General features: G+C 38.5%; 1 protein-coding gene across 12 annotated transcripts in view; it reads right to left on the reverse strand.

Moving 5' to 3' along the window:
• kiaa0825 (KIAA0825 ortholog) overlaps positions 1-17,156 on the reverse strand; it is a 432,289-nt gene that overhangs the window by 131,056 nt on the left and 284,077 nt on the right. Inside the window, exon 20 of one of the 12 annotated variants that reach the window (XM_072583017.1) lies at positions 13,894-14,445. The exons of the other annotated variants lie outside the window; for them this stretch is intronic. Coding sequence (XP_072439118.1) covers positions 14,439-14,445 — 7 coding nt within the window. The 3' untranslated portion in view covers positions 13,894-14,438. Of the gene's footprint in view, positions 1-13,893; positions 14,446-17,156 lie in introns of those variants that run through there. 12 annotated transcript variants of the gene reach the window in all.

A 17,156-nucleotide genomic window follows, 5' to 3' on the forward strand; every position in this document is an offset into this window, starting at 1 on the left:
TGATAGATGCTGACAAATTCCGAAGTGCAGCACAGAAGTGAAGAATTGTATTTAAGAGTATCAGAGATCTGCAGAATCACAGAAGTGTAATAATGCAAAAGGAGGCCAATGGGCCCAATGCGTCTGCCCTATTTTATTATCAGGTGCTAATCTCCTGCGTCTTCCCCATTTCTCTGCATGCAATTTCTGTCCAAATAATTATCCAATGCCTTTTCGAATGCCTCAGTTGAACCTGTCTCCACCAAATGTACTGACATTTCATACCCCGACTAGTTATAGTCAAAGTCAAAGAGATGTACAGCATGGAAACAGACCCTTTGGTCCAACTCGTCCACGCCGACCAGATATTCCAACCCAATCTAGTCCCATCTGCCAGCACCTGGCCCATATCCCTCCAAACCCTTCCTAATCATATACCCATCAAGATGCCTTTTAAATGTTGCAGTTGTTGTGTGAAAGTTTTTTTTTCTTTCATCACCCTTTCCACATTTGCACATTATTTTGAATCAATTTATAATTTTCTTATTTTATAAGCAGGAACAACTTCTCCCTATCTATCCAACCAGCTTATGAAAATTTCCATCAAATCTCCTCTCAGCCTTCCTCTTTCCAAGGAGTACAGCCCCAAATTCTTCAATCTTTCCTTATAAAGGAAGTTTCTCATTCCTGGTACCATTTTATTAACTGTTCTCTCCACCTGCCCTGCCAGATTCAATGATCTATGGATATATGCACCCACGTTCTTCAGTTCCTCCACCCCCTTTAGAACCACACCCCTTAATTTGTATTGTAATGTCCTTCCGATCAAAGTGCATGACTTCATATGTTTCTAGACTGAACCCCTTCTGCCACCTATCCATCAACTCCACCAACTCCAATGACCTTTTAGGGTTCTATATTGTCCTCCTCACAGTTTACAATTCTTACAAGTTTAATGTCATCTGCTATGAAGATCTGGTGAGGTGAGTCTGCATCGGATTCAAAACTCCATAACTCCTGGCTGCAAGCAAGGTAACTGCTCTGGCTTTCTTCTCAGGAATTGTTTCACCTTGTGTCCATCTGCTGGATGGCAGAATGGAAAATTACATTTAAGTAAGCCCAGAGAAACTAATAATGAGGTATTAATGTGTGCAAATAGGCTTCTCACTGCTCACTAGCAAGATTCTTCAGTTGTTATTAAATTGGACATTTTGATCTCTACTTTGAGAGGCTCGAAGCTGCTGATCTCATATAATTCTTTCAACTGTCTCCCCTACCCCTCTGCCCACGCCATTCAGGCACTAGGAAGAGTCCACCAAATGGAAGAAAAATTAGACAATTACTTCTGATTGTTTCCCATTCCTGAAGGTGAATGTCTGATGCTTTTATTTTTTTTAAGAAATTAAGATTTCTAATGTGATTTTATTCCCCCCACCAGGTTGATTCATAGGCAGAGGAGTTTTAAAAGAGATCTGGGCCTGAATCGTCTGAGTAGTGGAAATGATGAGCAGGGCACACTCGAAGATTCTCCCAAAAAGATGCATTTCCTCAGATATCTTCCAATCTTCACTGTTAAAGAAATATGCAACAGAGCACCTGCTAGGGAAATTCATCAGTGCTAAACATGGAACACCCATCTTGTTGTGTCACTTATCATATTAAAGGTCCAGTCTTTGAATATTAATACACAGATCTGCATGTCAGAGCCCTGTGAAAGTCCTGACTTCAATTGTACATCTGTTCTCCAATGATCCAGAGATCAAAACGTTTTGCCCATGGTAAACTAATTACATTTAATATACACTCGAATCAGTGGGAAAGTTACAAATCATTTCAGAATGCATTAAAAACTCAGATGAGTTTTGTAAAACTCAGGTTTTACAAAATGCATCCATCAAGACTTCATTGACAGTTTCTTCCCAATCATTAATTATCCACCAAACAAGAAGGAAAAGGAGAGTAAATCACACACCGTTCTTTCTTGGGAAAATGTTGCTTTACTTTAATTTAGGTAGAGACATTGGAACCCTCTAAGAGCACTGTGGAACACATGAACTCTAGCAGAACTTTGAGAAGAAGGTCCGTCATCATCTTTTCAAGTGCAAACAGGGATGGAGAATAAATGTCAGTTTGCATCGTGAAATTAATGTTTCGCTGATTGTGAAAATATGAAGGATCAAACAGGTGGCTTCCTAGTCCTTATGGCTCAAAACCACAAAAGGTTATGCCGTTCTAACTGAATCAGTGGAAAAAATCTTAATTATACCTTTACTGTGATTTGAAACACCTAAAGACATAAGAAAGAATTTCCATAAAGACAGCAACTGTTTAATGCTCTGAAGCAGCCTACTGTTGCTACGTCCAAAACAAATAATCCATGAAAAATGATTAAGATGTTATGAAATCTAATGTAAGGAAACTTAATCACATTTCATGTCAGTGTTAAGTTAAACATTCTGCTAAGATTTGAGTCATTTTTCCTTCAATTAAACACTTGATTGTCAACCATAAATTTCAAATATTCCTTCTTTTGTATGCAGACCATTGTACCTCATTTACATTTGAAGTATTTCACAATTACAAAACATCGCTGAATTAAGATAATAAATACACTTTTCATTAGCTAAACGATCGATAACCCGAGGTCACAGATTTAACATGACTGCAGAAGAAACAAATGCGAATGAGGAACACAATTTTTAAGGACAAAGTGCTATGACTTGGCATTTTGCTGGCCAGGGTAGTGGATATAGGTTTAGTACTAACCTTCAAAAGAAATTTTGATAAATACTTTTTAAATTGCAAACGTATCTGAGAGCAGGGGAGAAGGTCTAATTGGATTGCACTTCAAAAGAGAAAGAAACTCCCACCATTTTTTCCGGGGCAATTAGTGATGGGCAGTAAGTGCTGGTCTAGCCAACAATGCCTACATCCCATGAACAAATAAAACAAAAAAGCTGGCACAAACATAGCAGGCTGAACTGCCTCCTTCTGTATTGCACTATACTATGACCTTATTTGGTGAGCTGTTAGAGGTGAGAACATTGGTGCATTCAAATGATAACTGGATGACTTTATGACATTCAAAGAAAGATTTTTTTAATAGAATCATTGAATTATACAGCACAGAAAGATGTTATTTGACCCATTGTGCCTGAGCCACAATTTTTGAAAGAGCTACTGATTAGTTTCACTCGCTGTTTCTTCCCAAAAGCCCTGCAAACTGTTGCCTTATTAAGCAGAGATCCAATTTCCTTTAAAAAAAAACTAGTAAGCTTGCTTCTACTCTTTCAGGCAATATAGCTCAGCAAAAAAAAATCTCAATTGACTCAATATTTTCTTTGCCTCCCTGAGTTCTTGCACTTATATTTCACTTATGGTCAGATATGTGAACTAACAATATGCATGTGCCAAAAATGTTAATATGCACATTATGATTTGTCAAATTAGTTTTGGCAATGATGATAATTAAACATCATTTAAAAGACTATAGTTTTCTAAACTATTACCTGAATTTGAGGAAATTGAAATTGAGAGGTAACAAAATCAGCTGAGGATTTTTTTTACTTTAAAAGGCTGATTCAAAAAGTATATAGATTTAAAAAACAAAGAGCTGCTTTATTAAAGCAGTAAGTACCAATTAACCAGCCTGTTATATTGCCTACTTTTCACAGATATTTAATTTTCTGAAAAATCTAGTTCTTTGATTTCTTATTGGCATATCCTATAACACAATTCTTCAGTGAAGGTGAAGTCTTCTTGAAATGAAGATCCCTGCCATCTACCTGGAGACCATTTTAATTCACTCACCAGCTAAATTCTCAGAGGGGCTGGTGTATATGGTAACATAGAAGCCAATATCCCAGCTATCAGTTTTCATACAACCCAGGCAGACCTTTACATTACTGCTGCCCTGCATTTATTGTTTTCTCATTGCATCTGTCAGCATTTCCTGACAGCGTATTATAGAGCACATGGCTGCAGAATCGGTATCAATCAGTGCAAGATCATGCAGATATAAGTAACAGAATGTTGATAATGGGTCCTAAATCAAATCATCATGACTTACGCATAAGTTTCTTAAAAGGTACTGACCCCTTGGGATCTCCCAGGTACTTTGCACTAGTTGTCAGCCATAGTCATTCAAACATACAGAAAGTAACTGAAGTGTTCATTTTAAATCTCTTTTCACCTCAGTTAAATAAAACTAAGGCATCTAGCATCAACATACTGCTGATCTGGTTCTTGTCTAGCTTTTGTATCTACATAATTGCTCTATGTGTCCATCATCATTGGCAGATGTATAAAGTGCCTATCTCTGTAGCTTCCCAGCTTGTTTCTCTTCACTGCAGGCTTGCAGAGAGGGAGCACAGAAGTGTCATTTAATGAATAGTGCTATTCTTTGTCTGACAGCTTCATATCTGTTAGGTGTAAGAGGCCCTAGACTTTCCTCTGATAATGCCTTTGACAGCTTGCTAAATTCCCTCCCCACACACCCACTATGTATTGCACTGTAAGAGGTTTCGTCTACCCTAAATAACTGCCCTCTCTTAGCCCCCTTCAGCTGCTGTTCTTACATTAATTGACCAAATCAAATTGAATTCATCTTTGATGTATCTGGATGTTTTGCCGACACTGCTGGATGTGGCTTCAACTATGGACAGAATGCTCAGACAAATAGGCCTGTTGCCATGGAAACAGGTGATAACGGGATATTATGAAAAACATTTTTTTTTAGTTTAGGATTTAGACTACAAAATTCTCAGTAGATATACTTCAGTTTTAAATGTGTCAGATTCAATGAAGAATGCAATTAAGTGTTTGCCAGTACTTTACATTATTAATCAGGCTATTTTTTAAACTTCACAATTACTCAAGACCGTTTGCTGAGGCAACATATGCATGTATGCAGAATACCTAGGTTATAGCTTATCCATTGGGCTTTATTTAATACATATAATAAAAAATGCCATTAATGTTTTATGAAAAAAGTACAAATTTCTACCAGTTAACATTTCTATTCGGCAAAAATAATTGTAAGAATTAATTGCAAAAGAACAATATTAAGTTACATCTGTGATAACCTTTCTTTCTTACGGCCACAGCTCATGCAGTTTTTAGCTTCTTGTTGGTTACAAGGTATTATACAAGTATAAAGTATTCATAAGTGCAATTCTGCCATTTATAAGAATGTTGTTTTCATTAATAGTGTTATAGTATACTTATGACCAAATATTTCAATGAATTCTAATCAAAATTTTACATATAAAAAACACAATTTACAACTCAGATTAATCTGAATTGGTTATTTCGAATTCACTTGAGTCTGATTGAATGTTTCTGATATTTCTGGCCTGTCACCTTGATGCAGAGAGTGAACACTTATGGATGAAGAATACCATACTAACATTAATGCGCATCCAGGTGTTAGTCTTCTTACATGTACAGGGCAGTGATTTTGAGTGGAATTAATAAAGAACAATTTGTAATAAAGCTTTTTGTTTATCCAGTATCCTTTATGGAACACAAGCCATATATTTTGAAGTACATGATTGCTTGAAAACACAGGAAAGGAGTCATACAAATGAGATACTAATTTCTTGCTGGAAGCAGTTGATAGGTAACAAAATCAAAAACAGAAATTGCTGGAAAAACTCAGTGGTCTGGCAGCATCTGTTGAGAGAAATCAGAGTTAATGTTGTGGGTCCAGTGACACTTCCTCAGAACTAATGGTAGCTAAGAAAATGTTGGTTTTTTTATGTCTTTTGGTTTGTTTCTACTACTACTTCTTGGGATTTCAGGACCACTGGCCTATGTTATACCTCCCTCATTATCCTGAAGTGGAAGTCAGCCTACTAAGTCAACTAACATTTTCTACTATTTCCCAAACAGGAAAAACAAAAGTGTTGAGATGTGAAACAAACAATATCCCTGACAGTATTAAGTCAACCATGTATTGCAGCACTGAAATCATGTGCATGTCAGACTTCATTCTGATAAATTGTCATCATTATGTGAAACATTAACTAATTTTCTCTCCACAGCTGCTGCCTGACCTGCAGAATATTTCCAACATTTTGCTTTTATTTCAGACTTAGTTAAGATGATCAGTGAATTGGTTGCACTTATGCAACAGTCCATTAGGTATCAGGAACCACAAATTAACAGTTTGAATTCAATTTTACCATTTTCCATGGTGGGATTTGAACTCAGCATTTGGGTTGCTACTCCAGTATAATTATTATCTTAAATGACTTGGCAGTCTAAAATGAGCAGGATGTTCAACCTTATGAAGGGGCAGGTCAGCAGGTGGCTGCAAAACTTCATGCTGCCAGCACTGTTTTGCCACAGGCCATTTCTTTGAATGCAAGATGAGCACAAGGATATTTACCCATCTACACACAATGGACAGCCAATTAAGGAGTTAAACGACCTCATAAGGCTGATTGTCAGACACCAGTGGAAATTATACAGTCAACCTTTGAGCAATACTGAGGCACCATCTCAAACAATGTGCACAGTTTTAGTCTCTTTTTTTAAGGAATGATGCCTTGGAGGCAGTTTACTGATACGTGCAATGATCAAATTCTCTTATGAGAATAGTTTGGACATGCTGGGTTTGTTTCCATTGGAGTTGAGATGAATGAGGAGTGACTTGATTGAAGTCTATAAGATCCTGAATGGTCTTGACAATGTGGACGTAGGAAGGATATTTCCTCCTGTGGATGAGTCCAGAACGAGAGGATACTGTTTTAAGATTAGAGATAATTTTTTTAAGGTAGATAATAAGGAGAATTTATTTTCTTTCAGTGCGTTGTGAGACTTTTTGGAGCCATTTAACATTTTTAAAACAGGGAGATAAATTCTTGTTAAGCAAGGACATAAAAGATTATCAGGGGTAGTTGTGAATGTGGAATTCAAAACATAAACAGATAAAACATGATCTTATTGAATGGTGGAATAATTTCAAGGGGCTGAATGATCTACTTCTGCTCCTATTTTGTATATCCATAAGTTTGTTCATATTTTACTTTTAAAGGGCATGGTTTTAAGATCAAACCTCTATTTCCAACCAGTATAAGTGACAAATTGCAACAAAGCAAGAGTACTTTGCCCTCTATTTATTGCTTACAATGGTCATTTCTTTTACCTTAATAACAGGTTTATTTAAATTGGCATTTACTTGACTCTAGAAAAAATAGATGATGTACCATGAATTAGATGGATAAGGAAGTGTGCATAATTGATGATGTACCATGAATTAGTTACAAACCTGAAGCTGAAACATCTGGAGTTCTGAGTTTTAGTTAATAATAACTCAATATCAAAACAACAAATTCTTAAAGCTTAACAAATGAATGAAATTTTAAAATGAATATGAACTAAAATAAATTGCCAAGCCTGATGATACATGCACAACGTTGTTGTAATGATTTACTTTTGAAATAGTTCTGATCACTCCCTTTTAGAAATATATGTAATTACCTGGAAAGATAAAGTGCAAGTTTGAAGCTGTAAACAAGATTTCTTAAAAAGCTGAAAAATAAATTACTTATGTAATTTATCATTGTTAGTAAAGGATAACTATTTTAATCATCCTATTAAGATACAGCTCTGGTCAGGCAATGGATAGATATTTGAATGAATGTGTTTAGTGATGTTATGCCACACTTCTGGAATGTGGGGGATCAGAACCTGAGTCTTGCAGCTCAGAGGTCGGGACACAATCACTGTGCCATAACAGCCAAACAGATGAAAAATATACTTATTATTGTCCTATGAACAACTATAATTACCCAATCAAGCCACTTGAGAATCTGATCAGTGTATTCCTGCCTCTGCAGGCATTTTATTAGCAGGAAGAACACACTCCACATGTAGATATACTGCCAGGAAAACATCAGTGACCTCAGAACTACTTTTTTAGAGCATAAAACCATAAGAAATAGGAAGAGGAGTAGGCCATTTGATCCCTCAGGCTGGTCCGCCATTCAACAGGCTGGTCTGACATTCCTCACCTTTCCCCATACACTTTGATTCTTATATTGATCAAGAATCAAGCTCTCTCAGCCTTAAATGTACACATGGCCTCAGCCTCCAGAGTTCTCTCTGTTAAGGTCTTTGGTCCCTGTAGATGTTCCCTTCAGCCCAGGGTAGCAAGGACCTCGCACACTTCATCACCACTACCTGCCCTCAGTAATGCCCGTACTTCACTGGGGCATATCTGATTGTATCTTGTACACTCACACCCTATTTAGCTTACTTTGAGAGTGCATCTCCATCAATGTGTCCTCTTCCTTTAGTTGCAACCCCAGAGGTAGTGCTGCTGAATTGCTATCTCTCTGATTTAGTTGGTTGCTAGTTGGGTCTAGTTACCCAGATGACAGCCCCTTATTTGGCTGCCATTAATAACATAGTCCCGGTTCTGCCATAACAGGGTTGTCCATGTTCAATGAGAGGAGGGGCATGTCATCATTGCACAGAATTGACATACTCACAGAGATGGTTTCTGTCAATTTCTTGCAATTGTTGCAATATTCTGCTCAAAAGATCAGATCAAGATCAGGACATGGTAGACAACATGATCACAGTGGATAACTGAAAAGCCTCATTTTAACTCCATCTGTCCTGAAAGCAATAAAGGGGAGTCTTTACCAAGGAAATGTTTCAAGAAAGCTTTCTGAATTATAGGCATTTTATTTAACAAAATAATTTAATTTTTAGGTACAGGCTTCATAATTTATTTCACTGTCATGGGCAATAAGTTGCACAACCCATGATATCTTCAAATTAGATTTGTCACAGGTATATTCCCAATCTGAACAACCATATATCTGTACATTTTTAATAATGAAGTCTGAAGGATTTGATGTTCAGGCAAGCTTTGGAGATAATGTTCTTGTTTTACACAAATAGTGAGAACTTGAGCTGTTGCTATTATTGTGAACTCAAAAGTTTGAAAACTGCTGGTCTTGGACACTCCTCAAATATTTAAAGAGAATAGATAGTAGAAATGTGTAAACTGGGGTTCAAGTTACTTTTGGAATACTTATATTGCAGATAAACATCAGGTCATGTCTGTACCACCGACCAGAGAATCAGCTCAAACTGAAATTAAACTGTAAACGTGAGGTGCATATTCGAAGCAACCTTGCACTATGTGTAATGATATCTGGAAGATTTTGAAAGAGACATTGAATGGAGAGCTGGGTCATATTATGCATTGATGCCACTTCATTCAAGAAAAGCAAAATTCTATGCAAGCATATCTTAATGCATGCCTGTAGCAATAAATACCATTGTCTCGCAGCCAGTGAAACTTAAAAAGTTTTTAAATACCTGACAGAAAAGTTGCTTTTCCAATATTCAAACATTAAAAACAGTTGAGCATATCACATAAGTGTTGTTATACATTAACTTTTAAGTTTAAAATGCTGTATACCTGTCACAATTAGGATGTTGCGAAAAAAAATCACCATTAATTTGTCACCAAATTTAAGGAAACTGGGGATGTTTTCAGAAAGTTCATTTTGCATCCATGTTAAATTATAATTGAATTGAAATTGTTTTGCATCTTCCATTTCAATGAAAGGAAAATAAGATATTTCATCAATCTATCATATTTTGATGGATGTCTGAAGACTTCTGACCATTTGCTGCGCCATAACTCCCTATTATGCTGCGTGAATGTTAATGACACGAATGCCACAGCTGCATAGCAACCACATTGATATGTGTACAAATAATGTATTTTTAAACTACACTGGCGAATTACAAGTTTTGTGTTAAAGTATTACTACCTCCTCAGCAAAGCCAGGGTACATCAATTTGTTCATCAATAGACATGAATACTTAGATAGTGAAAAACTTCTTGAAGTAAATCAGTTTTTTTCAGAAAATAGATCAGTTATATGTTGCTTAAATTAAGAACTTAATTTGAAAACGCACACATCATACAATTTTTTTGCAGGTGTCTTGGAATAATGAGTAGAGAGGTTCAGTTCTCTATTCCCCTGAATTTTCAGTGGAAAATTTCAGAGAGAAATTCAGAGGAAATATCATAACTTGAACCCCCCTTCACTTCCTAAATATATTGATTCTGCCAGAGGGACTTACACACACACATTAAACAAAGCAGATGCATAGCAGAATTGTCACTTTTCAGACACTCCATTCCAGATCACACCAACTCCCTGAGAAAAGAAAAAAAAAGTCCTCTCATCGCCTGTTTTTTTTTGCTAATTATCTTAATCTGGAGTTCTTTTATCATCACTCACTGGAACCAGTTTCTCCTTATTTGATTTACTGTGTTTCTCCTGAAACGCAAAACACTTGAATACCTCAATTAAATTTCCTGTAACGCACTCTGTTCTAGGGAGATCAAATTTAGCTTTGCTAATCTCTTCACATAACTGAAGTCACTTATAATTAATATTATTCTGGTAAATCTCCTCTGCAGTATTCTAAACTGAGGCCTCACTAGTGATTTATAAAGGTATACCATAACTTCTTTAATTTGTAGACTTTGGATAGAATTGTAGACACTTAGTGCCTTTTGTAAAAGTAGGACCATTTTTGAGTTGAAAGTCCAATTTCTCAATGCAGGCTTTACCAAGGTTTCTTACCAGTTCATCTTTGGACACCCCAGCCAGGATTTATTCAACATTAATTTGGGAATTTGAGCTTCACTGGCTGGGCCAACGTTTATTGCCCATGTCTCGTTGTCTTTGAGAAGGTACGGTGATTTGTCTTCTTGAAGTACCGCAGACTATATGATGTAGGGCGAAAGTTGCAAGATTTTGTTCCAGCAAAACTAAAGGAATAGCAATACATTTTCAAGCTAGGATAGTGAATAGCTTGAAATAAAACTTTCAGGTGATGGTGGTATTCCCATGTATTTGCTCTCCTCGTCCACCTAGAAAGTAGTGGTCATGGTTTTAAAAGAGGAGGCTAAGGAACATTGGTGAAATTCTGTTGCGCACGTTGTAGATGCTTCACATTGCTATGACTGAACATCAGAGGTGGAAGGAGTAAATGTTTGTGGATGTGGTGCAAATCAAGTGGGCTTCTTTATCCTGAGTGATGACAATTTTTTTGACTGTTGTTGCAGCTACACTCATCAGGCAGGTGGGAAGTATTCTATTACACTCCTGACATGTGCCTTGTCGATGGTGGACAGATACTGTATTGACGAGTCAGGAAATAAGTCACACAACAGCCGTCCTCAGACATGCTCTTGTACCCACAGTATTTATACACCTACTCCACCTTGAAAATTGTAACCCCTGGAATGATATGTCTATTATTTCAAAGGAAGGATTTCAAAGGACAGGCATCATGTCATGAGATCAATAACTCAGCCACAATTTGATTTTTAGACGATTAGACCACAGCAGCAGACTTAAGCCATCCAGCCTTATTCATTTTTGATTATGGGGCGATAAAGAAGAGACCTGGAAGGGCTGCTCCTCAAGGTTCTCACTCTTACCCATCCTGCTGTGGAATCTGATGGGTACCAAAAGAAAATTTCTCCATAAGGAACAAAAAAATCGTTTCAACCCGAACAAATCAATGGAAGTAGGAGAAAGTGAGGAAAGCAAATGCTTGAGGTCAGAGTCGAAGAGTGTGGTGCTAGAAAAGCACAGCTTGTCAGTCAGAATCTGAGGAGCAGGAGAGTCAATGCTTCGGGCATAAGCCCTTCATCAGGAAGGCGGTCAATGTCATAGCAGCAGTTGGAAATGAGGAGATTGAGGGCGGGTAACAGACCAGCGCGGAGTGTTCAGGTAGATGGGGTATGTTGGAGGCGGGAGAAGGGGTTCTCGGACAGTGGGTGGGAGTCATAGTGGAAAAATTAAATTTGGAGGTGGAGGTGGCGAAAGAAGTGTTTGATGTCACAACACGTGTCGAATTCTTTGATCCCAGTGCATAGGTGATGAGGGTGAGGCCTTTGCTAGGAACTAGGACCTGGTGTAGGAGTTGAGCTGGGAGTGGGTGTGGAGACTCTCACTGCAGTGGGCGTGGTTGAGTGATTGATGGTGACATCACCAACACAAGTGACACTCACCTGACAGTGAGGGGTGGGGGGCTAAATTGTGCCTGTGGGATCTGCGGAGCAGAAGTGACATCGGCAGTGTCCAGGTGAGTGATGTTGGTGGGGTTGGAAATGGTTGCTGTGGTGGCAACAACAGGGGTGGAAGTGACAGAACGCGTGATGGAGGCAATGACATCAGCTGTGCTCTGGTGAGAGATGTTGGTGGGGGTGGAGTGGCTGCAGCAGTGGCAACGGCAACAACGGAGGTAGAAGTTGGTTTCGGCAGTGGTGGATCTTGCAACGTTTGTGGCGGCAGTAATCTTGCATTGCTTGCGGAGGCAACTCTCTGGCCGGCGATCGTGGAGGCAGTCTGGCTGGCAATCGCGGAGGCGGCAAAGTCGGCAGTGGCTACGATCAGTAGGGCGGATGTTATTGTTCACTGCGGTAGTGGTGGTTGGAGTAGCCATGTGGCTAACGGCATCCAAATGATCTGGAGGCTGGGAGAAGCTTCTGGAATGGTTGGGAAATCCCAAATTGAGAGGTAAGTACATGAAGTTTAGTGTTTAGTTGAGCCACTGTGCTGCCATGCCTTGCTGACCATGCAAAGATGCAGAATGGAAGAAGGACCAGCAGGCTACAGTGTTTAAAATATCAAAAATGCTATTCAGATGTTCCGTCTACAAGGCAGCAAGCCAGGCTGTATTATTTCCCACAAAAATGACCAGTGACATCATTATGACATCATGCAAGCAGACTCTTAAAACAGACGTCCACCATCCTTAAACAAATGGGCAACATCCCTTTCCCTTTACATCAGAGATTCCTGCAATAAAAACATTTACAATATTTAAGATAAAATGTATAAAACAGTTAGTAGGTAAGACCATTGTTTCCTACATGGCAGTTAGCACACCTCAGGCATCTGTTTATTTTTCTTGATGCTTTACTGGCATCAAGACAATCATTCATTTGGCTGTTTCATTACATACTTAAAACAGCAGTTCCTTTCCCTTCAGTTTTTTAATGTTTTGTAATTCTTTGGTAAATTGGTTGACCATTTCATTTGCAATGACAGTAGCTTTGATTTTAGAAGTCTCTGTTTCATTGCATACCATCCTGAGTCCTTGGTCGTGACTTGATGAGTTGTCAATTCCTTGCTGCGATATTTTGTACATATGACTCTTTCTAAGTCTTTCGTCATCCATAACGTTAAGAAAGTATTTTCAGCCAATATTAGATACTTTGAATTGTTAATTACTTCCAGTCATGGCTTATCTATAGTACAGTAATATCAATGTTTTCATGAGAAAACATGCCTACAGAAGATCTATTTTTACCTTTTTTAATCTCTGTGCTCCAGACATTTTGTGCTTTGAAGTTCAGAACTTGGATGGCAAGTTTAGCAATTGCTCTGTCGACAACTATTTTGCAAGTATAATCCCGCCTACTAAAGGGGTGTGTCAAAACATGTCCGAACAGGTTAACTGAAAATATCTACACAATCCAGCACATTTTCATTCTTGTCATGTACTATGAGGCAAAGTGCTTTCCAGCATGCAGGAGTACATATTTGTCAGTTGAACCAAGTACTACATTGTTTTTTTCCCAGACAAAATTGACTTTTGGCTTTGACACTTCATACTCCAGGATTATCATTCCTCTCTCTTCGCCAACGATGTCATCCAAGGATTTCATGAAGATCACTAGCATTTCTTTCACTTTAACTGAAGATATGGTCTGCAAATGTTCCGAATCACAGGTATATTGCAGTGTCATAGCATTATACAGCACAGAAAGAGACCCTTAGGTCCGACTGTCCATACCGACCAGATATCCTCAACTGATCTAGTCCCATTTAGATTTAGGTTTAGATTTAGGCTTTATTGTCATGTGTACTCAGATATAGGGTACAAGAATACAGTGAAAAATGTATAATGTTACCATACATGGCTCCATTTTAGGTTCAAAACCTTAATTACAGAAATAGAAAAATAAAGATATGTTAAAACGTTCAGCAATTCAGTCTTCTTAGCATAAAGAAATACAGTTAAAAAGTCAAACACTGCAGTCCTTTCTTAAGCCATGGTCCTTCAGATGCTCCAAGCTGGGCTTTCCCCGACAGGACTTGCTCTCCCCTGTGCTGAGCAAGTTTTCTTGCAATGGGCTAAGATCCACCTGTGTTGGCTCGCTGCCTCTGCTGCCGACCACCACTGCTGATCTCCATCAGGCATGTCAGGCTTTGACTCCGCTCACAAGACTTCGGCCCTGACCGCTGCCATTTGGGTTCATGCTCTGTGGCTGCATTAGCCACCTCATTGCAGGGTCCTGCTCTGGTACCGCTCCAGATATCAATGAAACTGCTATGCTACCGATTGTGACCTGTAAGCTTGTGGCCAGCCGCTGCTGTCTCTGTCTCCACCAATGAACTCTATAGACTATTAAAAGAAAGAAAGAGAAAAAGCGATCAAAGAAGAAAAAGAAAGAAAAGCGGTCAGAGTGGACAAGCTCTGGTGAGGAGCCCTACTCCACTGCTACCTTGACATTTGTCAGCATTTGGCCCATATGCCTCAAAACCCTTCCTATTCATGTACCCATCCAGATGCCTTTTAAATGTTGTAACTGTAATTGTACCAGTCTCCACCCATTTCCTCTGGCAGCTCATTACATACACGCACAATCCTCTGCGAGGAAAGGTTGTCCCTCCAGTCCCTTTTAAATCTTTCCCCACTCATCTTAAACCTATGCCCTCTAGTTTTGGATTGCCCTACCCTAGAAAGAAGACCTTAGCTATTCACCATATCCATAACCCTCATTTATAAACCTCTATAAAGTCATTCCTCAGTCTCTGACATTCCAGGGAAAAAAGCCCCAGCATATTCAGCCTCTCCCTATAGCTCAAATCCTCCATTCTTGCAAATCTTTTTTGAACCCTTTCAAATTTCACAACATCTTTTCTATAACAGGGAGACCAGAACTGAATGCAGCATTATAAAAGTGGCTTCACCAGTGTCATGTGAAGTTACTACATGACAGCCTAACTCCTCTAGTCAATGCACTGACCAATAAACGCAAGCATGCCAAACTTCTTGTTCGCAACTCTGTTCACCTATAACTCCACTTTCAAGGAACTATGCACCTGCATCCCTAGGTCTCTTTGTTTGGCTATTCTCTCAAATCTTCTCATTTCAGACTGCAGATTGACAGTTCATCAAGAGAACCAAATTGCTTTACTTCGTACTTGCCACTGGACAAAATATCACTGTTTCCTTTCTCCACTCTGTGGGAACATCAGGGTTAGTAAGCTCAGAACAAAGTACAGTGATGCTACCTTCATCAGCTTCCTTGTTCTGAAGCACTTGTTTGAAAGGTGCTGGAAGGGCATTAACTTTCAAAGAAACACTGCTTTTTTGGTCCTCAATGTTACAAGTGTATTTTCCATTGTCCTCTGATTTGTTTTGTGGATAAGCAGCTCAATGTTGGATTCTTTTTGCTTCATTTCATATTTGCTAGTTGGCTGAATTAGTGTGGATCCTTTTGTCTGTTGTACTGCTGTATCTGATCTGCTAATTTCACAATGCAGTATTATCCTCTTGAGCTTCTTCAATGTTAACCTGCTCCTTGAAGGTTGTTGGCTCAGTTGCAACTGTTATGTGAGCTCTTGATTATGCATTACCAATGTCACAGGTGTAGTGAATACTGTTGAGCATATTGAGCACATTATTGTATGTACCATCCTTGTTCAATTTTTACTTTTTGTTTGGTTTGATTTCTGCCTTGGCTTTTGGTCTGATTGCATAAGGTACTGGTCCAGCCTTGCAACATTTTGCCTGATTCCCATTCTTGATTTTCAATTTCACAGAAATCTATTTTACGATTTTCAGACCCCCACTGAAAGCAGCGGTATCTGTCTTTAGAATTTGTGATGGATCAGTCTCAGAATCTGACAAGCAATTTACTTTGCCCCAGTTGAATTTGATTTTCTCCAAGCACATTCTTTCCAACATAGCTGGGAAATTTCCTTTGGTAACATTTAAGGACAAATCTTCAGAGTGACAGTATAACTAACAATTACAATGACAAAACCCCTTAAAAGCTACTATTTTGCCTGTGTATGTTCTTAGTACAATTTTTGAGGCATGTAGAACTATGTGACTCAGCTGCTTCTGATACTCTGGTACACACTTTCAGTTATCAATAGAAATGCTGCTCTGGTGCCCACCTCCATTCTCACTGGTTTGCCATTCAGTATCAGTGACCCAGTATCAGTTGAAGTCGCCAGCAATGGCCAATATGTTTAACAGCAGCTCGTAATTTGCTGCTGCTTGACCTGTTTTTCCATTCCAAAGGCAGTTTTGAGTTGGTGCTTGTTGTTCAGATGTCATTTTGCAAACTTGCCCAGCCATCATTTTCTGAACTCATACTTGAATTTAGCTGTTGAGCTTCCTTGGCTGCCAGTTCCACTGAGACTGCTATTTCCAGTGCTTTCTTTATGTCTTGGTTTCTTTCCATCAATAATCTCTTCTGGATTGCTTCACATCCCAAACCACACATTAGTCCATAATTTAAGTTGTCTCCAAATTCACAAAATTCTGCTAACTTCTTTAAAATTGCTATAAACTGACAGATTGATTCACCAACTTACTGGCTGTGTTTGTGGAATCTGAATCTTTCATCAATCAGGAGTGTTTTTGTAGAATTCTTACTATTTCTTCATCAGTTTTGGAGTCTGGCTTCTCCAGCTCTACCAGATTCCTTTGGAGGTTAAAAGTGTTTTCTTCAGGAATGTAGGAATGATGACTATATCTACTTAAATTTTGTTAGTTTGGACAAAATAATGGAATCACGGAATCTGTCTGTGTAGGAGTTTCAGCTCTCGTCTTTTTCATCATTTGATCCTACAGAGTCAAACATTCCTACCATTTTGAATATTTTTAAATGTTATAATGGGAAGGCTGAGCAAAGCGCGATTTGCCATGAAACTTTTAGCACTACCTCTGTTTGAAACAAGATACTCCTGAGGCTATTTTTATGTTTTGAGTCTACACTTTTAGCTCAAAATATTTTCCTCCATGTAAAGGACTGATTACCACCAAGAATGAGTCACTTCATGTTTTTCCATGTGTATGCACATTTCATCAGCCAATCT

This window comes from Chiloscyllium punctatum, chromosome 2 (assembly GCF_047496795.1).
Source record: "Chiloscyllium punctatum isolate Juve2018m chromosome 2, sChiPun1.3, whole genome shotgun sequence".
NCBI lineage: Eukaryota > Metazoa > Chordata > Chondrichthyes > Orectolobiformes > Hemiscylliidae > Chiloscyllium > Chiloscyllium punctatum.